This window comes from Gymnogyps californianus, chromosome 19, assembly GCF_018139145.2.
Source record: "Gymnogyps californianus isolate 813 chromosome 19, ASM1813914v2, whole genome shotgun sequence".
NCBI classification, from domain to species: Eukaryota; Metazoa; Chordata; class Aves; order Accipitriformes; family Cathartidae; genus Gymnogyps; species Gymnogyps californianus.
In genome coordinates, this window is record NC_059489.1 from 7,496,661 (window position 1) to 7,517,199 (window position 20,539).

The 20,539-nt window shown below is 52.9% G+C and overlaps 3 protein-coding genes and 6 non-coding genes across 9 annotated transcripts; 4 read left to right on the forward strand and 5 right to left on the reverse strand.

Annotated features, from left to right (window-relative positions):
• Positions 1 to 2,228: 2,228 nt before the first annotated feature.
• Positions 2,229 to 4,657, forward strand: MRPL58 (mitochondrial ribosomal protein L58). Its single transcript, XM_050908491.1, has 6 exons — positions 2,229 to 2,390; positions 2,821 to 2,854; positions 3,095 to 3,154; positions 3,800 to 3,882; positions 3,990 to 4,159; positions 4,453 to 4,657. Exons 1-6 carry the CDS (start codon positions 2,229 to 2,231, stop codon positions 4,535 to 4,537), a joined length of 594 nt encoding a protein of 197 aa, XP_050764448.1. The 3' UTR covers positions 4,538 to 4,657.
• A 542-nt stretch (positions 4,658 to 5,199) lies between these two features.
• Positions 5,200 to 5,272, forward strand: TRNAR-UCU (transfer RNA arginine (anticodon UCU)). The gene has a single exon. It is a non-coding gene; the product is annotated as a tRNA-Arg (tRNA).
• An 898-nt stretch (positions 5,273 to 6,170) lies between these two features.
• Positions 6,171 to 6,243, reverse strand: TRNAR-CCU (transfer RNA arginine (anticodon CCU)). Its single transcript has one exon. It is a non-coding gene; the product is annotated as a tRNA-Arg (tRNA).
• A 488-nt stretch (positions 6,244 to 6,731) lies between these two features.
• On the forward strand, positions 6,732 to 6,804 carry TRNAR-CCU (transfer RNA arginine (anticodon CCU)). The gene has a single exon. It is a non-coding gene; the product is annotated as a tRNA-Arg (tRNA).
• A 493-nt stretch (positions 6,805 to 7,297) lies between these two features.
• Positions 7,298 to 7,370, reverse strand: TRNAR-UCG (transfer RNA arginine (anticodon UCG)). The gene has a single exon. It is a non-coding gene; the product is annotated as a tRNA-Arg (tRNA).
• Positions 7,371 to 10,685: 3,315 nt separating this feature from the next.
• Positions 10,686 to 10,758, reverse strand: TRNAR-CCU (transfer RNA arginine (anticodon CCU)). The gene has a single exon. It is a non-coding gene; the product is annotated as a tRNA-Arg (tRNA).
• Positions 10,759 to 11,068: 310 nt separating this feature from the next.
• Positions 11,069 to 11,141, reverse strand: TRNAR-UCG (transfer RNA arginine (anticodon UCG)). The gene has a single exon. It is a non-coding gene; the product is annotated as a tRNA-Arg (tRNA).
• A 1,617-nt stretch (positions 11,142 to 12,758) lies between these two features.
• Positions 12,759 to 16,779, forward strand: LOC127024203 (5-hydroxytryptamine receptor 3A-like). The gene is made up of 9 exons (XM_050908657.1): positions 12,759 to 12,804; positions 12,990 to 13,150; positions 13,675 to 13,719; positions 13,816 to 13,925; positions 14,593 to 14,759; positions 15,475 to 15,635; positions 15,791 to 16,001; positions 16,245 to 16,364; positions 16,535 to 16,779. Exons 1-9 carry the CDS (start codon positions 12,759 to 12,761, stop codon positions 16,777 to 16,779), a joined length of 1,266 nt encoding a protein of 421 aa, XP_050764614.1.
• Positions 16,780 to 17,795: 1,016 nt separating this feature from the next.
• Positions 17,796 to 20,415, reverse strand: ATP5PD (ATP synthase peripheral stalk subunit d). The gene is made up of 5 exons (XM_050908453.1): positions 20,285 to 20,415; positions 19,497 to 19,593; positions 18,540 to 18,611; positions 18,133 to 18,195; positions 17,796 to 18,002 (listed from the first exon to the last, which is right to left on the reverse strand). Exons 1-5 carry the CDS (start codon positions 20,404 to 20,406, stop codon positions 17,871 to 17,873), a joined length of 486 nt encoding a protein of 161 aa, XP_050764410.1. The 5' UTR covers positions 20,407 to 20,415; the 3' UTR covers positions 17,796 to 17,870.
• Between the last annotated feature and the right edge of the window lie 124 nt (positions 20,416 to 20,539).

The following is a 20,539-nucleotide window of genomic DNA, read 5'->3' on the forward strand; positions in this document are numbered from 1 at the left end:
AGTTTTATGCTGAATTTGAAAGATGACATTTAGACAAGTGCATTTCCATCAGATCTAGTCGGGCTTCTTACCTTACCACCAGTTTGAATAACCCTTCAGAAAAGCACCCGTCATTACAAATAGGGATGGACCACTTGAAACACAAATTCAAGGGTTTTACAGAGCTCGACCTCTCACAGGGAAGGAGATTTCCTGATTCAGCAGTCTTCCCTCTCTTACAGGAGCTGAGACCTCCTGGAAGGTCCCTCAAAGTCCCGACTTGCTCCTACATTAATGGCTTCTGCCCTCGCTCACACAAGGAGTGACCAGCTCCTTGGACACTTCAGCTTTTGCATGACATTTCAGGGATGGCTCCTTACAGCTCTTGCTCACCAGTGACCACCATCACCAAATGGGGTGAGCTTGCTTTCTAAGCCAGCACCAGTACCAAGGCAGTTCATTTCTCCAGCTTAAATGTCAAAAGCTTGGCTCACCTTGGGTCACGCCAAAGTAAGATCTTGTCATCCCAAGCCCTGCCTGCCAGGGAGAGCCGTTTCCAACCATCCAAGCAGACATCATTCTGCTTTTTACCAAGGCTCTTTGGACATCTGCGTCCACCAACGTCGTGTGGGAATGAAGCAAAACCAGAGAAATGTCCTTTTAGATGGGTCTGGCCTCAACTGTGTGACCTTCAAGCTCCTTTCCCAGCCCCTCTGTGCACCACACAATGACACCGTCCTTGGCGTGTGTTACCAGCACAATAACAACGCCGACATGTTTGACAACAGTTGGTAAAATGAGTCATCCTGCTTTGGATATTTGACCCATCCCTCTGGCTACAAATCACAAACTTTACCTGTTCCCTGTTAGAAATTAAGGTCACCAGATGGCATGGTTTGTCTCTGACAGTTCTCTTTTTTTTTTTTCTTAACGCATTCCATTTTCAGCTGAGTCTGGACGGGGGGAGCAGAGCAGAAGAACCCCAGGACACAGAGATTCGATTAAAACAAAGCATGGAGCCCTCCTTGGCCCCTGAGCACTGCTCAGCCACAGTCAGGGCAAACCGACCATCAACGTTCAGGGCTTGCTCCCTTTCCAAGGACTGAGTTTCCTGATTTTGCACTGATTATCTAGATGGGACCCAGCTCAGATCCTCAATCACACGCTGTCTTTATACCAGCTTCGAAACACCCACTTTGACTTCACCCACAGTTTTAAACAAAAGATCGTCAGCTCCTGTCAAAACACCAGACAGCCCCATGCGTGCCTCTGCATTTTCCCGCTGCCAGAAATAGCAATCCCTGCCCCTCTGGAACGCACACCCTTCTTGTCAAGCCAACCTGACAGCTCCAACAGGAGTAAGAGCTGAAGGATTTTCACAAGTGCTTCACTCCCCTGCATCCCCCATCCACCTCGGTGTCTCTCTTACAGACCTGGAAACACGTATGTGCTGCTGTATCAGCATTCAAAAAAATAATTTTATATATATATATGTATATATAACTTTTTAGTACTCTTGAGCAGATAAAAATCTGAAACATCCCAGGTGCAAAAACTAGAGAGTACATTAAAAATGCTGGATGCATCTTCACTTCTACGCCCCTCCGTCACCGCTCGGCTCGCGAAGGTGTGGGGTGCAGGGGGGGAGCACGCTGTCCCCCACCGCTGCCTGCGCCACGAGGAGGTGGAAACGACCTGCCCAAACCAGCCCCTGGCACCCGCCCCAGGGCCTCCCACACCCCACCCCGGGCCCCCCATGGGTCACACCGTGGCACCAGACGGCCACCTCACCCCAGCACCCTTGTCCCCAGCTATCCCACCACCTGCCACAGCAGGGCCTGCCTCAGTGCCCACAGACCCCAGGTTCCCCCCAGACGCCCCACATCCCCCACTCAGCACCCCACAGAGCCCATACACCCCCCAGACCTCCCACATCCCCCCACGGTGCCCCACAGACCTCATATACCCCTCCGGACCTCCTACACCCCCCACATAATGCCCCACAGACCCCATATACACACCACCCCACACCTCACGGACATCACACACCTCATAGATCCCATGCATCCTCGTACACTACACGCACACCCCACAGACCCCACACAGCCCATATATCCCATATATCACAACCCCTCCGGCCCCCGCAGCCCCCCCGCACCGCTGCCCCCGCAGGCCCCGCCCCGGAACGCGGCGCGCGGCCGCCGTTTCCGTGGGGAACGCCGTGGCGGAGGCGCACCGCGGGAGCCAAGATGGCGGCGCACACGCTGCGGTGCCTGTGCCGGCCGCGGCTAGGGCTTCTCAGCGCCCAGTTCTCGCAGCGGGCCGCCGCCGGGACCGAGTACCGGAGCGCCTACAGCCTGGACAAGCTGTACCCGCCGCGGCAGGACGACACCGCCGCCGCCAGCGCGCCGGTGAGTGGGGCGGGGGGGGGGGGAGGGGGGGAAACAAGCGAGGGGCGGGGCTTAGTGTGGGGCGGGCCTTAGCGCCGGAGTGACATAGAGCGGGTGGGCGGGGTTTGTGTCAAGGGCCAGTGCCATCGTGGGTGGGCGGGGCTTAGCAGAAAGGGCTGCTATTGCGGGGTGGGCGGGGCTGATCACAAGGGGCGGTGCCATCGTGGGTGGGCGGGGCTTAGCACAAAGTTGTTTGCGGTGGGTGGGCGGGGCTTAGCAGAAGGGGCGGTGCCGTCGCGGGTGGGCGGGACCAGGCAGCCCCAGGCCCCCGGGACGGGGCTGCCCGGCGGGGGCGAGCGCGGCCGGGCCCGGGGTGCCGGTGGGGCGGCCCTGCCTCCCGCTGGCCTCGGCCCAGCGCCTAACGCGGGCACCCTGCCGTGTTTTCCAGGAGGAGATGCAGCCGGCCGCCCTCGACATCCCCCTGGGTGAGTCTCCCCCCGAAACGGGCCTGTCCTGGGTTAAGCGCCCAGAGGTGGGTTAGGCTCCGGACTACGGAGTCCGCGCTCAATGCACAGAGCTAAACTCGGCATGAAAGCACCACCGAGTCACAGGCCTCCTTCAGGCCCGTGTGCTGCAGCCTGGATCGTCCCTGTTCCCTGCTGCTTACTGCAAAGCCAGCTGGGGAGGTGCCTCCGGGTCAGCACGCTGCTGCTCTTCTCTTCCAGCTCGCCTGACCGTGTCCTACTGCCGGAGCAGCGGCCCTGGCGGGCAGAACGTTAATAAAGGTGAGGAAGAGGTTCTCCCACTTTGAAGGAAAAATCATAGTCTTCAGTTGTTTCCCTCTACTTTGTGGTAAAATATTGGGAACTTGAAGTTAAAGAGCATCTGCGTGCTGCCCGATGCTAATTTTCCATTATCATTGCCCTACATTTTAACACAACATCTCAGGCTTCATAGCGCTTGAGACCAGTGGTAACATATTGGATTCTCCTAGAAACACTCTTACTGGGATCATTGCCGCTACCCGTGCCACGTGAAACACCACCTCTGTCTGATCTGTTCATTGATCAAACATACAACAAGCCAACTGGATTCTGAAACTTCACAGTGCAATAAATTCTCAGCTTAATTCAAATAAACTGAAAATACTTCCTGGTCTGCCATTGCCATTAAAAATAAGGTAGTTAGTGACTGGCAATCTTGTAGTGTCTAGAAAGGCAAATACCATGACAGAGTCTCCATAAAAATTTAGAGTTTGTCTTGTAGAGTGGTATGTAAAAATATAGCAAGAAAAAAATTGTGATCTTTCAGGAAATTAATACTGGAATCATCCTATGTTCAAAACCAGCAGTGAACAGACTGAATTATCTCATAAAACTTAGGAAGGCAAGCCATTACACTGAAAAAAAAAATCCTGTTTTTCCTCCCAGTGAATACCAAGGCAGAAGTTCGGTTCCACCTGGCATCAGCAGACTGGATTCCAGAAGCTGTGAGAGAAAAAATGGCATCGATGGTAACTACCCTCCCCCTTCCAGGCACGGTTTAAATGTCACACTTTCAGACAGAACGTGACAAGTCTAACGAGGTGTCAGTGATCACATCATGTTTTCCCCTCTTTAGCACAGGAATAAGATAAATCGAGCTGGTGAGCTGATTGTGAACTCTGAAGAGAGTCGCTACCAAATGAGGAATCTGGCAATTTGTTTAGAAAAAATCAGAACGATGGTCATGGAGGCTACCGAGAAGCCCAAGGTGGTGTCTAAGGAGACAACACAGAAACTCATAGAGAGGTATCTTTATTGAAATGGCCTTTATTTGAGGTGGATTCTGATTATCATGTTACGTGATTTAGTTTGCAGCATCTTTAAACAATCTTCATACTCATTTGGTTTTCCTTGTTTTAGAAAAAATCACTGGTCCATTAGATTTTAACTGCTTTCCTGGGTAGCGTCCCAAGAACAGGGACTGTTTTTTCTATCTGTGGACATTTGTCAACTCATCAAATCTACATTATAACTGTGCTTGAAGTTGAATTTTTAAATGTTTTCTTTGTACACTAAAGGATCTTTTCATTTTGTTTTAGGGTGGAAAAAATGAACCGTGAACGACTACGACAGAAAAAGATACACTCAAATATAAAACAGAGCAGGAAGGCAGACTTTGACTGAGAACAGCAGAGATCTAAGTCCTTGGCATACCGTCTTTTTAAAGAAGTGGCATTGGCAGCTGTAGATGATGCTAAACTCATGAGCTATATTGAATAAAAATGGTCTAAATTTTGTGAGCTACTGTTGGTGGGTGTTTTTTTTAGTTCTTTGTGTCCTTCATCCAGCCCTCTGCTCTATGAGAGCACCCTCTGCTGCTAAACACAAAAGCAGCAGTAGATTTTGGGGGAAAGAAAGGGAAGAGTAAAAGCAGTCTTAACTACATACCTAAGTAACAAATAGAGTATTCACCATTTCAAGCACTTCCCTTCCGTTTTAGTTGATTTTTTCCTAACCAAAAAAAGTGCATGTCATTTTGTTAAATTAACCTAAAGCCATGGCAGGAATTTGGCAGGAGGCAGTTGCTCTCTGTCAGCGCTAAAAGACAGAAACCACCCCGTAAGTACAGGAGGCTTCTGGCCCTTGAGGTGGAACGCCAAAAAAAAAAAACAAACCTCAGGCTGAGTCTTACAGGCTTGAAGAGTCGCCCGTCAGTGGACCCTGTTGAAACAGAACGAAGTGCTGTGGTGTGATGTGGTGGATTTCACCACTGCCAGATTGCTTCACTTTGGGGGGGGGAGTGTCTCAAAAATACTGAAATTACACTTTTTTCCACTTTTCACAGGGCCCCAGTGGCCTAATGGATAAGGCACTGGCCTTCTAAGTCAGGGATTGTGGGTTCGAGTCCCACCTGGGGTGGTGAGGAGAGGGGTTCTGTTTTAGACAAAAACCCAAATAAGAGGAAAATGCTCTCCACTGGTCCCTGGAGTTTGAACTGGGGCACAGTGAGGTGTGCGGGGCTCTGCTCTGGACGCTCATGGCTCTGCCACAGCCAGGCCCTCGTCCCCTTTGGAAGAGGGGGACTTTTGAGCGCTCTCCCCTTACACAGCCCAGATCAATATTTACCTTTGCAAAAATCAGAGAGCTCAAATCCCACATTCTCCCCAAAACTGGGGGGTGCAGGAGCACACCGATGCATCCTGACATCCCTCCCAAGGAAACCCGGCCCAAGGCTGGCCGCCTCCACCTCTGTGCATGCCCTGCCCAGCAAGGGGAGCAAAGATATTGCCTCCTGCCTAAAGCTTTTCTGCATGGCAGGGGGGTGGCTGCCAGCTCCCCCTCTCACAGGCAAAGGTCTCTGCAGCTCCGTGCTGTGCCCTCGCCCTTACAAGCAACATGGGTGTCACTGCTTCGGGCATATTTTTGATGCCAAAAGTCATCACACAAGCATCAACTGGGACTGCAACAACCTCAGCTGAGACTTCCCGGGACCAGGGGACCTCACTGCCGCGTATCGCCTGCCGCTCAGGTCTCTCTCCCCAGATTTTACAGGAAGATTTGCAAAATTTTGCTTAAAGCCAGCGCACGACACCGGCGTTTGGAGGAGCCGGGGATTAAAAGCGCATGCCGAGACTGTGCCTCTTTTTACCCCAAGAAACCCCAGCCTCCTCCCTACCAGGATGCCTGAGCCAGGGAACGGGGGTGCCCCGGGGGCGCCCCAGAAAGGGGTGAATCGCCCCTAACCGCAGCAGCGCGCCCTCCCCGAAGCCGGGGGCACCCCAGGAGCCAGTCGTGGATCCCCCGAACAGAAAAGAGTCACCCCAGATGGGACTCGAACCCACAATCCCTGGCTTAGGAGGCCAGTGCCTTATCCATTAGGCCACTGGGGCTGCATACAGGCGTATTTTTGGTGCCCTGACTTAACTCTCTGATGGCCAGAGGAGAGCGTGGCCACGGCATGCGAGAAGGGGGTCCCACGCAGCCGCGGGAGGACCCCACGGGATTGAACGTTCCCCGCAGCAAGGCAGCACCGTCCCCGCCAAGCCACGCAGCTCTCCTCCCTCCGTCTCCCAGTAAAACCGCCCAGCGCAGCCCCAGCTCTCTGCACAGCCCAGAAATGCCGGCGGGGAGCGGGGGGGGGGGGGGAAGGAGGGGCTGGAGACCCCTGCGAAGGGCCCAGCTCCGCCCGCACGGCCTCATCCCGCTCTCCCGCGGCGGCGGGGCGGGAGGTGCCGGTGCTCACCGCTGGTTTTCGGTGCAATAAGCCAACCCCACGCACGCCTCGGCCGCTCCGAGCGACGGGGCCGTTTGCTGCGGATCCCCGCGGAAAAAAACGCGGGTGGGTGCGGGGCAGAGGAGGTGGGGTAGCTTTTGCGCGGCCCCAGTGGCCTAATGGATAAGGCACTGGCCTCCTAAGCCAGGGATTGTGGGTTCGAGTCCCACCTGGGGTGGCAGCCACTTTTCCCAGGCCGACTCCTTGCAGCAGCGCACCTCGCAAAGAGTGGGCGACGTGGGGACACCCCCCCTCTTACACACACACAGACCCCTGTACCTCGCGGCAGCCCACCGGGCGCTCCCTGCAGCCGTGAAAAGCCCCAGCCCGGGCCGCCCCCGCCCTTTTATTTCCGCCGGGAACGGGCCCCAGCTGGGGCTCAGCCTCTGCCCGGCCCCAGTTCGCCTCCAGCCCCGGGACAGGGCGCCGTGGGCTGCTACCCCGCCGTGGGGCAGAGCCCCGTGGGCACGAAGCCCCCCGGCCAGGAGATCCCCGGGGACTTGCAGGGCAGATCCCACCCGAAATCTGCCCCCAGCACGGGCACGTTCCCTCGAGCTTTGCCCCACTGCTACCCCCGGGGATGCTTTCACCCCACGGGGCATCAATCTGTCCCCCCCAAGCCCGTGGCACGGCGAAATTAAACGATTTGAGGATCTCTCATGGCTTTAAAACAACCACGAAGGGACTCGAACCCTCAATCTTCTGATCCGAAGTCAGACGCCTTATCCATTAGGCCACGTGGTCCCCCATAACTCTGTTCTGGGGACAGTGACACACACTGGGGGGGTTCCGGGGGTGTCCTTGCCACCCCCTGTGCATCACCCACATTCCCATCCCTCCTGGGATTGCGGCTGTTCCTCCTGGCCCAACGCTGGATATGGGGGTGCGCGGGCGGGGGTCCCTCCTCCCACGGGACCCCGTGTGCCAGTGGGTCATCGTAGACACCCCCCCCCAGCCTCAGTTTACCCGCTATGTGCTGATGGAGACTGTGCCATGCAGGAATCCTGCGGGCTGGAGCGGTGACATTCCCCTCCTGCCGCCAGCTTCGCTGCCCGCTGCTCAAGCCATGCTGCTGAGGGTACAGCAATTCAGAACACAAATATAACCCAAAACGCAAAGAACAGACACCATCCGGGAGACATCCTTCGACACAGAGCAGCTGGGGTCACCCTCACCCTCCAGCTGCCGGGGGTACGCGAGTCCAGGCCTTCCCTGCCACATCCCCACAGAAAGGCAAAGCCAAGAAGCTGTGTATGAGCCTTAAGCAGGAGGGAAGGAGTGTTTGACTCCCAGGGTTAGGCATTACTGGGGAAGGAAGAAGGACGGGGACAGCCGGGACCCTGGAGACAACTCCTCCTTTCCCGTGACAGCATTCAGTGTGATGGTCACAGTGTCAATGAGCTGCCGGTGATGGGCACCCGCTGTGATGTAGCACCGCTACGGCATAACGGTGTGACGCAAGGAGAAACACCATGGGCCTTCTTAAGTTCCTGTTCGTTATCAATAACGCCTCCTGCGTTCTCCTGGTGCAGCTTAGCTTCTCCCCAAAACCTGCGTTTCTCATCTAATCCTAAAAAAGAGTTTCCCAAAGCCCGCCACAGGGCAGGAAGGTATTTTAACCTCTTCTATAGCCACGGGAGGTTTTGGGGACATGTTGGTTCCTGGGGTACGTTCATCTCAGCTTCAACCAGTGTGTCTTTTCCAATGTGTCCGTCAAACGAAAGCTGAGCAGAGATGTGCTGGAGAGAAAGGGCTGCACGAGAAGAGCGCTGGTGCTCTGCGGCTGTGCAAAGTGGGTGGCAGCAGCCAGCAGACGGACCAGAGCACGTAGCAGCTGCCCTGGCTCCTTTCACCCCCGGCACCCCCGAGAGCTCGCCAAAGCACGGGGAGCATGGGGGTGTAGGGTGCAAATCCCAGCGGTGTCAGATGGAGGGAGGCCGTCGCGATGGGAGGGGGGCATGGGTGAGCAGCGCCAAGCCAGATGTGCGGTGGGGATGGCATGGCCAAGCGGGTCCTGACTGCGGAGCGAGGGTCAAGTGTCTGAGCCCCCCATGGCCAAGTGGCTCATTCCCGGGTGGGACGTGGCCCCAGGGTCTCACCCCAGGGCACAGGCAGGGCTGCAGGAAGCTCCTTGTTGCTGGCAGCCGTTGCCTGCTCTTGCCCAGCGCCAGGGAATTTGCAGCCGTGGGAAAGCCATGTGTCACTGCGGCATTCCCCCCGGGGCTGTTTTCTTCCGTCTCTGCACCCTAGTCCTCACCCACCAGCTGGCAAAGACACTCCTGCTCATGAGGAGCGGCACCAGTTCAGCCTTCTGCTGCCTTGAGGCTTAGCGCTCCAGAGGGGGTAGAGGAGAGAAACAGCAGGAACTTGGTGCCGCCCGAGCGAGGCCATCGCTGATGGAAGTCCCTCTGACCACGCAGTGAACCAGCCCAGGCCCCTCGCGATGCTGCCACCAGGACATCCCAGCAGGAGTGCGGGTACAGCATCTCCAGGAGATGCAAAGAAAATGCTGCCCGAAGGAAGCCCAGTGATCAAACACCCCCAAGAGCCACCTGATGCTATCCAAACTCCTAAGAAGGATGCAAAATTGTTCTCTGGCCATGCTTTCAGTCACAGCCCTGAAGCTGGTCACCCAAAGAGGTGGAAGTCAACGGTCCCAGGTAATACCAGCCTGGAGGCATCCCTTCAGCCCCTTTCCCCAGCCCCCAGAGCAGGCAGGGGTTGCTGAGCAGCACAGGGACCTGCAGCTCGGCTGCCTGGGGCTGCCAGCAGTCCAGCGCCTGGGGCTTCGGCAGGTTTGCTGCTTTCCAGGCAGCAGAGTCATTTCCTCCCACACCTAAGACAGAAAAATTACTTAGAAACAAACTTCACTTTAGGTTTTACTAGTGTGATATCACCCTGACCGCAGCTGCCTTTTAAAATCCATTAAGTCCATAGGAAAAGACCCTCCAAGCAGCTTTTTAATGCAAGAAACCTGAGAGGGCATTATCCCAAAGGCACTTACGTGGAGGACTCTGGTCCCAGAGTAGCACAGCCAAACTGCATGACCCCCAGCCACAAGCCCCTCATCGAGATGTGGTTTCTGGTAGAGGAGTAAAGCTTTCTTCCCATTAAAGCTTGTCCTGCTCCAGGAAGAGGTTTGCATGACACCTGCAAGGTAGTCATCCCCCAGCATCAATCAGCTTTTTGTTGGGGGTCAGATGCAGATGATGATACAGAGAGCACCCAGAGGGGTTAAAAATGCAGCGGAGATTTCCTGCTCAGCCCTGACCCAGCTCTGCCCAGACAAGGCTAATTAAACAGCTTTAACTGCTCTGCTTTCGCATCTTCTGGAACACCTTGAAAGATGCCTGTGCCCCAGCCAGAACCATCCTTTCATTAACACCCCTCCGAAAATCATCCTTTCATTAACGCCTCTCCGAAAACCATCCTTTCATCAACAGGTCCCAAGGCAAAAGCTGGTTGTTATTCCCTCAGTAACAGCCTCACTTGAGCACTCGGCACACGGGACCACACAACCTGCCGGATAAAGCATCCGCCTTTGCACCGAAGCCTGGGGCAGCTTGTAGCTGCTCCTCATTGTTTGCCTTTTTCATGAGATCTAAATTGGGACCGCTGGCCAGGAGCAGATAACCACATCGACTCAACAGCATTGCGTACAGCTCGTGTAGAGCAGCCTGTGTACAGCAGTTGTTGGCACAGCAAGCAAGCCCGGAGCTGCTGTGGGGATCTCACTGCCCCAAAACACACATCGTGGATCACCCCAACCACCCTCTTCAGTCTCTCCCTCTGCAAGCTCTGTCTCCAGCGGCTACACTCAGACACATGCATTCAGCAGCGTTGTTTTATTTGCACTTCTGGGTTCTCCTGGTGCATTAACCTCCTTAATTGACATCTGCCACTCAGGATGGGGAACGTCTTCCCACCAAGCAGACAAAGCCAGCGGCCACCGGGCAGCAGCAGGAGGAGGAGGAGGCCCGGCAGCGCTGCGCGGGGCCGGTGGCACTAAAATAGGCAGAAGCAGCACGGAAACGGGGTTGACACCGGCAAAAGGGAACCCACCCCAGATGGGACTCGAACCCACAATCCCTGGCTTAGGAGGCCAGTGCCTTATCCATTAGGCCACTGGGGCTGCGCAGGGCGCGCGCCCCGGCCCGCGGGAACGGCCCCGACTGCGGCGCCCGCCCGCGCCGCGGGACCTTGTGCTGCGGGGGCGCAAACGTGGTCGCGCGTGTAACCCACGCGGGGGAATCCCCCGCGGGGGGGGGGGGGGGGGCAGAGGAAGGGGAAGCGGAGCTGGGCTGCACCAGGAGCGGCGGGCGGGGGGCACGGCACCAAACCTGGGTTTGCTTTTTCCCTCCACCCCCGCTCCTAAGGGGAAGAGGCGCGAAGGGAGAAGAGGGAAAAACTGGAGCGGGTTTAAAAGTGGGGGGAAAAAGGGCCGACCACGAAGGGACTCGAACCCTCAATCTTCTGATCCGAAGTCAGACGCCTTATCCATTAGGCCACGCGGTCACCGGTGCGGCACCCCCCAGCGATGCTGCCAACCCCCAGCATCACTCCCACCCCCCCCCGAGTCCCACCGGAGCCCCCGGGCAGCGGCTGCGCTGCCGGGGCACCAGCGCTGGAGCACCCCGGGTGCTGGGGACCACGGTGGGACGCCAGAAGACATTGCCGGGGAAGGACTATCTGTTGCCACAGCCAGGCCGTGGGGAAACCAAGCGTGGGACTCGCCGGCTGCGATCGCTTGCGCTGGAGCCGGGGGACAGTCCTGCAGCCAGGGCTTGGGTGCTTTGCTGGGGAGAGGCAGAAGCAGGGTGCTGCGCAGTATGGGCTTTTGCTGAGCACCCAAGTCAGCCCATCGCCTCACCCAGCCTCGCAAGGGCCACGCGGGTCCAGCTTCCCTCCCTCCTCTGCCCCCCACGGCGAGCGGCTGCAGGAGGGCTGTTGTGCAGAGCGTGCAGTGGAGCCGAGGACCTTCCTGCAACAGGACACGGTGGGTACCAAAAGTTTGCAGAGCAACAGGACAGATGCACAGCTCCTGTGTACTCACATCCCAGCAGCTGCTGGCAGACGTACGGGATTGCGGGAGGCCAAGTCACCTCTAGCACCATTCTGGGGGCTAAACGTTGTCCCACCTCTAGTGACACTGTCACCCACCAGCATAAGCTCCTACAACCAACACAGCCCTCAAGCCCCAGCACAGAGGTCACCCCTACTTCTCCTCGTGCCCCTTATGTCCGATTCAAACCCTGTCTTATGGCCCATACGCTTCCCACCTTCTGTCTCAGACACAACCAGAGGCCACAGTAATAAGGTGCCATCTACGATGTCCCAGAGGGATGGGACTTTCCAAGCACAACAGAATTGGAGCTGCTCCCCCACAAGGGAACCATCACTTCGACCACCTGGAGATATCGCTGGAATCACAGCAGAAAAAACAGGCAGCGATGGAGAGGAGGGCAGCTGAGGGAAAGAAAGACAGAGACGTAAAAAAAAAAAGTCGCTGAGCCTTTCATCTTAACTGTGAGGACTTGGAGAAGAACCTCGAGAGCACAGGAGATCAGCATGGAGGGAGAAACAGAAAATCAGTGGGTGCGTGAAAGGCTCCGTGCTTTGGGAAGTGAGGACATACTCTAACGCTGGCAGCCTGGGCTGCTATGGAGCAGGACCGGGCTCGAAGGAGAGCAGCCTCTCCTCCGCCTCCCCGGCACCCCTCACGTCACACTGGCACTAATTCCCGTTCCATTTCTTTGGGGTTGCAGCAGACTCTCAGCCCTGTAAACGAGACAAGATTTGCTTCTGAGTGGCTCTGGCTCCTCGCCTTTTCTTTGTGGAGATGGGCCCTTTCTTTTCCTCTCCCTCAAATTGTTGGATTTTTTTTTTTAATGACCTTATTTTTCCTTTACCACAACTAAAGGCTGCTCCCAAGAGCCAGCTGAGTGCATCAAACCATTAGCAAATTCTTCCTTCCAATGCAAATAAATACATTAAAAGTCTAGCTTCTGTTTACAAAATATCCGTCCCTCATTAATAAATATCAAATCAACTTCTACATAACAAATGACGTGTCCTGGAACTGTTCATAAGACACACGGTACCATTTGCCTCCTTATTTGGAAGCAGGAGACGATGCAGCGAGCTTTTATAGCTATCCTCACCTTTTCTCTTGGGACAGGTAAGTTGAAGAGGGATAGAAAAGCTTTGAGGAATTCTGTTCTCATCTATGTGAGAAGGGATTCGCCTGTGTTAACGATGTTTTTCATACCCACAGCTCCATACCCTTTCTCTTTTGGTACATCTCTCTCTCAGCTTGAGATCTTGCCTGATCCTTTTGTGATTCAAGTGGAAATTTTTTTCTAGCAGGGGCTGCTCCGAGGTACGTCTGCACCTACTACGATGTTATTGAGTACCTGAACATTTCCTCTCGCAGCAAGCTGCACGCACACATACTGCCCAAGACAAACTTGAAGGAGCCTGTGGAAGTGAAGATGGATTTTATGCTGGTGGCTATTCTCTCTGTGGTAAGGACTCAAAACTCCTGTCGAGTCTTTATAACGGAAAGCTGGGCGATTGCTAGATTGGGGTCTGAGTCTTCTGCCAGGCAGGGCTGGGCCAGCAAGGCCACAGGGATGAGAATCAGCCCCTTCCACTTCTTCAGCTTTCTGCTGTTTTAAAGCATTTTTGGAAGATCTGGAGTATTTTCTCCCACCTACTTCCAGGAAAAAGTTCAGAGGCAGGTTCAGACAAACAGCCTGCTTTATAGCAGGCTCTAAAAACAGCCCCGCGGAGTGCCTGAACTGAGCAATGCATTTGCAGGGCACTGGCATGTAAATGTTAACAAGAATCTTTTTTTTTTTTTTTTCAAACCATTGGAATGTATGCTCCCACTCTTCAGCCGTAGGACCAAGATCCTCGAGCTCTCCTCCTGAGCTGAGTTTCTGCAATCTGTGCCGTCCACTGCAAGAGCAACAGGGGAGAGCTTCTGGGCTCTGCATTGGATGTACCTAAGAACATCAGCTAAATGTCTTCTCTTTTGTTTCTCCAGGTCGAAAAGCTCCAGACAGTCACCTTTTACTTTGTGTTGAACCTGGTAGGTCCCTCGAGAGCGTTTCTCTCCTGCGATGCCCAGCACGGTGGCTGGTGCCGAGCCCAGCACTCATTTCTCTCCTGCAACTTCTTCCCCCAGGAGTGGAAAAACACTTTTGCAACCTGGGACCCGCAGAATTTCTGTAACATTTCCAAAGTCGTTCTGCCCACGGATACGTATTGGTCTCCCCCCATCTTCATTTTAGAGCGGTAGGTTCCCCTTTCTTTTTTATCCACTGGCTTAAGAGAAATGCAATGGATGCAAACTGTTGGTGTTATTGCAGGAAATGGGATAAACTCGTATGGTTAAAAGTTGTTCCCATGAGCTCTCTGTAACCAAGAACCTCATAATTTAGATTAATGGCGACCACAGTTTATACAAAACACTTTGTGGCTCTGTAATACCGTAACATCTCCAGAAATGTCCCATTTGGGCTGTAGTTAAAGCTGAGGAAGCAGCAGAGACCAGGAATGTCGTGGAATGAAAGGACCCTTAGCAGTTTGTTGTAAGATACAGGACAGAGCACTGTGGGTCTGACAGAGGGCCGGGCACCGCCGCTAGCTCTTCGGCTGGGGGGGAGGCAGCTCTGCAGCACAGCAGAGCCAGCAATGAGCCCCTGCCCCAGGTGAGAGCAGGAAGATGAGAGGAGAGGAAGGAGTTTCCTTAGGAGGTGCAGAGCTACTACAAACCTTAGTCCAGAGGCACTCACCAGCCCTTCTTCAAGCCCCAGGTTTCCTCTCCTCACTGCTACATCCCGTGGCTGGGTGACGGCGCAGAGCCCGCCCCGAAAGGACGCTTACAGCCCAGGCTTTTGTGGGACTGAGGAGCACTGCAGCCTCTCGGAGCTCGGTCGCTCTCCACTTTTGTTTCCTCCAGAGTGAACGGACAAAACTCGAACTTGGATTATATGGCCGTCACGCACAACGGCAGCTTCAACTCCACCCAGCCCTTCCAGGTTACCTTAACGTGCAGCTTGATGATCGTCAGGTTTCCCTTTGACACCCAGACGTGCAACTTGAGCATAGCTTCGTTTCTCTACACAGGTACAGCAGCAAGCTGAGTTTTGCCACAGCTGGGCTAAATTTGGAGGAGGAGGAATAGATGAGATGGAGCCTGGCTAACTCCTGGCTTCCCTTAGCAGCACCACAAGCTCACACTGGGTTAGCGGGGTTGAGGTCATGTAACATCAAGGAAAATGAGCTAAAATACTGTCTTTCTGTTTTGGCACGTTTCCCAGCAACAACTCGAGAAGCATCTAGATGTTCTGTGGCAAGTCCCCCCCAGGATTGGTCTCTACAAACCAAGAGACTAGGAGGCTTTCTGCAACAAGGCTACTTGTTCACATACAATTTTGCAGGACTGATCTTTAAACATACCTGAAAGCCATGGAAACGAGAGGAAATTAAGGACAGTTTCAGGGATCCAAACTGCAGTCAGAGTTCATCCAAACAGGAAGGGTTGAAATATAAGCAGAGGTGACATGAAACCCTCCAGCTCCCATCTGCAAAGGACAACTGTCCTAATTCACCAGAGATTTCCCCTCTGATCCACATTCCCAGAGGTCCAGCCAAGTCTCTTCACCAGAGTCCTTTTTAATTTCTCCCTGTTGGGCTAAGAAACCCCAGCAGTGCACGAAACGTTGCCTTTCCCCATCTGTACGCACCCTTGGTTGGGAGGGAGAGGGAGAGGAAATAACTGACCTCTAATAAATACCTAAATTCTGCAACTTCTGTCCTCCTCTGCCTCCTGCCCAAACAGTAACAGACCTTGTCATGAAGACGAGACGGACACCAGCTGAGATGATGAAAGACAGCCAGAGTTACTTCCTAACTGATGGAGAATGGAAGTTCACCAACCTGAGCATCATTGAATACATAGAAGAGCTGGATGAAGAAGAATTTTCTGTGGTCACCTACGTGGTACGGCAGTACTTTCATATTATATTGCACTGATTTGCCACCAAAAAAACCCCAAAGTATGAAACAAGATGATTTTCTACCTTAGGGAACAAGCATTCGCCCGACACAGTAAGTTATCTCCTGCTCACCTAAATTTTGTCCATCTTCTTCAACAGATTTCCATGGAGAGACGACCCACTCTGTATATTTTGAACCTGATCCTCCCAACGTGCGCCCTGTATCTGCTGGATATGGCTGTGTTGTTTGGACCCAGCTCTCTCGAGGAGAAAATCAATTTCCAGATTGCCATCATCCTTGGCAGCTCCATGTTAGCCGTGATTCTCAACAACATCCTCCCAACTTCCTCCAACAAACCACCCATAATAGGTACCCATCTTTACTGAATAAAAACTAACTGATTTTTACACAGGTACCAACCCTAAGGAAGGTCTTTGGGCTTTTACGGACATGTTCATGAACACTGGAGTCATGAACAGCTAAGCTTTATCAGCTTGCTGGTGTTAGAAGTTTCCCCCCTTCCCCACCAGGCAAGTGAACGCAGGCAGGATTATGTTCAAGGAAAGGATGCCAATTCTCAAGGGCTTTCTTTGTTTTCGTATTGTTCTGCAGTGGTATTCTTCTTAGGCACCTTCCTGCTCATGATCATGGCTGTGTTAGACACCTTCTTCCTGTTGCACCAGCAGCACAAATCCCTACGCTTAGACAAAGTTCTCAGAAGCTTCCAGCAAGGTAAAGCAACCCACAACCTCTTAAACAAGTAGGTTCGGCGCATTTCACTGCGGGTTCGTTTGAGCGAGGGTGGGTTTCCTCAGGGCAACCAGTGCCCCGGCAGCATCAGTCGCGGTCGTCACCCACCAACCCACCCCCCTGCAGTGACACGTGCTATCTGCTCTTTGCAGACGCGCACGCCGAGCTGGCGATGAGAGCCATGACCAACCAGACCGTGAAACGCCTCGCCAAGGAAGGCACCCAGCTGCTGAACCTTCCCAAGAGGGCCCAGGAGAGAGGGCGGCCAGCCAAGCCCCAGTGGCAACCGCAGGAGCAGGACCCATTTCTGCCCATTCTGGAGAAGGTGCTTCTCTACAGTCACTTCTTCCTGTCCCTGGTTTTTTTTGCTATTATTTCTATAAAATGGAGCAGCTAGAGACCAGCTCCGCGCAGTGCTAGTTCAGTTGTTCTCCATTGTATTGCTTCTCACCCCTCCGCTGTCATTTTTTCCCCCTCCTTGATGCATAAAGCTGCAGTTATTTCAGTTGCCTAAAAAAAATAAAAATAAAATTAAAGAAACAAACCCACGGGGCATGAGATCTGCATGCTTAGTGCCTTGTACTCTAGTTCAGTAGAACAACGTATGTTCTTAAAGTATTCTGTGGGCTAGCAAGGTATTTGAATAAAACAATTGTGAAATCTGGGGGTAATACCTTCATTCTATCCGTCTATAATTCTTACGGCAAACATGACCAACAGAAAAGGGAGTTAATGCCCTTCTTCTCTTATGGAGATGTTTCCATTTTGGGGAAAGGTGCTTAAGAATTCCACCTCAGATAATTAAATAAAACAATGCAAGTCTGAAGCGTTTGTACTATTGTTTCTGTGAGTTTCAGTTAGATCCACATCATTCAGAAACCCAGGACAGAGAGAATAATAGGATCACCAGGATTAAAGGGGTGATACTTGGGATGTTTTTAAAAAATTTAATTTTTTTTTAAACGTATCTCAACACACCTACACTCCTTCAACTCCTTTTGCAATTGGCTGCACCTAAACCATCACAAGCAAGCTAGAAAACAGCCCTAGACCTCTGCCTGTAGAACTACTGAGATATATCTCCCACTGCATCGCAGATCACTACTAAATACACTCCAGCATCTCAGAAGGCTTTATACGTTCAACTTCTAAGCAACTATTTGCCTGCAATGGCAGAAGAACTACGTTCCCTGCACCATGTGGTTACACAGATGAACAGACAGTTTATTTGCATTAGAGAAGATGCAACAGGACTCAGTCTGATCAACAGGTCCAGCTGGGATCCTGGTCCTTGCTACAAAAACAAGCTCGCAGGTAGAAAAGACAAAATCCAGAAGTGGGTTGTTTGCAAGTTAATGTATTGTTCCACGTTTCTCAAAACCTTGCAACCTCACGTCTAAGATCTAAGCCACAGACAGGAGGGAAAGTACTTTATTTAAAAGATCATAAGAGTCTGACAGTCGTTAGACAAACTGCTTCCAGACAAGTTTACAGATCAGCAATCGGTTTGTGGGGCCAGTATGGATATTTCTCCTTGTCCAGTCTGGTTTCAGGGAAGGCTTCATGTAAGTCTTCAAACGTCATCTGTTCAAAGGGAATCATGCTTCTGAGCTTCTGAAGCTTGAAGTGGGAGCAGAGACAAACACGTTACACGTCACTTGTCAGCAAGAAAGAGCAAAGCACACACAAGAACAAGGTGTGTGCCAGGCTGGGTTAAAGAGGATATTCACTAAGCAAAGTCCAGACTTACTTGCTGCTCATACTGGACAATACGAGCTTTGGAAGCCTGCACATATTCAGCCGTGCTCTTTGCCTGCAGGAAAGCAGAGGACGTGGTGAATACGGTTATGATAAAGACAGTGACCTAGAGTGAACCTGCAACCCCATGCTTTAAGTTGGCATTAAAATTCATCATCGTTACACTAGATAAGCGGACAGAATCTTGATCAAATCCCAAACAGCCAAACCCTTCCATGGGCAGCGATCCTCTTGCTTAGCCAAAAGCCAGAGATGGGTGCGAAGGCCAGAGCCACGCTCTAGCTCAGGCTGCCCTGCCTGTGCAGATGCACGTACAGAACATCCCTTCCCTCTCGCCTCTTCCCAGCCTCACAGAAGTCAGAGACAACCCCGGCATTAGGGAACAGTTTAAACACTTACAGCTTCCTGCTCTTGGGCATCAATTTTGGCAGTTTGTGTATCGACTGGCTCAGGAACCTTTAGTGCACTGAACTGTAAATCAAAAGAGAAAAGTTTTTATACGGTTTGTTTGATTGAAATAATCCTTCACACCAAGGTCATTTTCCCTAGGAGCCCAGGAGCATTCCCTCCTTTCTTCCTAGGATATGCTCACAACCGTGTAAGTTAACGAGCTTTGTAAAACGGATCACTGCAGCTTGACTGTGTCCTTCGCAAGCAGCACTGCTCACCTGTGAGCTTAAAGCAATCTATTCTGTACTGCATGCCACCACCAGGACACATACTACTACACACATTCATCACAGCACTGTAAAGAGCAAAGCACAGCATTGTAAGGAAGCAAGGAAGTCTAATACCAAAGACTTATCATATCACAGACTTATTTCCCCCAAGAGAAAGTTCCCAGATCCATCTGAGGTCAGTGGGTCCTCCCAGTCCCGGGAGGCCAATTTTCATAGTGCCAGTGACACCACGTGTCCTTCAGCAAAAGCCTCGCTCGTGCTTTTCAGTTCCTGCTTATAAAGAGGATGGCAACCCCTGCGGGCATCCGCTAGCTTCACACGTTTCACAGTGTGCAGAGCCACGCTGGCCGCCTTCTTCCATTCAGTGAGTTAGAGAAATACTTCGAACGTTTGCTTCAGGAGAGGCACTACCCGAATACACTCCTGCAGCCAAAATAATTTATCAAGTTTTCTTTCACCAGCTTTCTCACCGTACGGTGCCACAGGTTTCCTCCTGAAAGATCGCACTGAAGTGACCTCCTCGAGGTTAGCGACACTGATCTGCAGGATGCAAAGCTGGAGCACCTCCTAGCCAAAACCAACCTCCTCTGCCAATTCTGCTGCTTTCCTCTCAACACCAACGACATTCCCCATTTAAACCTCCAAAGAGCAATACCCAGCTGACAAAGAGACTGACCTTCTTCTGAAAATCATCCACCATGCCAGCTTTAGCAACAGTAGCCCTGTAGTGGGCCCAGTCGATGGTCGGGGGTTTCTCCGGCAGGGCAGCCAACCTAAAGAGACGGAGGACAGCAGTCATGACCAGCGCTAGAAGTAACCTTGCGCTAGCATTTGCTCTCTGCCACAGTTACTTTCCAGAGGGTCAACAGAGCCTGCTAAGTTTAGTTTAAATATTTTCAGGTCCGTCATTAACGAGCAGTGATGAACTGTTGCTGCAAATCCCTCTGCCCTTGAAACAGACTTCTCTATACAGACAAGAAGAGTTCAGCCTGCAGCCCTGCTCCACTTCAAACTACTACACAGCATCTCTGGGTGCAGCCCTGTAGGAAAGGATCAGGCAGTCTTCATAATGAGCTAGAGGCAATCAGCAATATTAACTGCAACAGCCAACAACATTTGTATCAAGCACCGGATGCTGAAGGATTTGAGAAGACTCATGAATTTGTGCAGCATTTAACAGAATAACAAAGCTTGCAAAACATTCTGAACATGCCAAAGCAAACTGCTTTCACAGAACTGCTTTTTTGACGTTGCAGCTATTGTTTTACTCTGCGGAGGATTAAGTAAAGATGATTTGCCAAAAAAAGCCACCAGCTGTCTTGAAGGTGACTTGTTTTAATGCCTGTCAGGACACTTCTGTGAGACCACAGTCACCGACACCGGCTCAAGCCAGTACCACAAAACCTGAATGGTTCAGCTGAGGGATTGAACTGCCCCACACGCAGGAGCGGGGCAGACACTCACCGGGCCGACAGCGCGTCGCTGCGGGTCTTCAGGGCGTTGAACATGGCCCTCTGGTTGGGGGGCACCCTCTCGGCGAAGGCTGCCCAGTCAATGGCCTTGATGGCAGCTTTGCGGCCCGCCATGCTTCCAGGCTGCACCCAGGGGACATGACACCAGGCGGGTTACGCTGGAGAGGGGAGCGGGCAGCGCCCAGCAACCGCGGGGCTGGGGCGGGAAGGGGGGACCGGCACACCGGGCACCGCTCCTCAGCCCAGC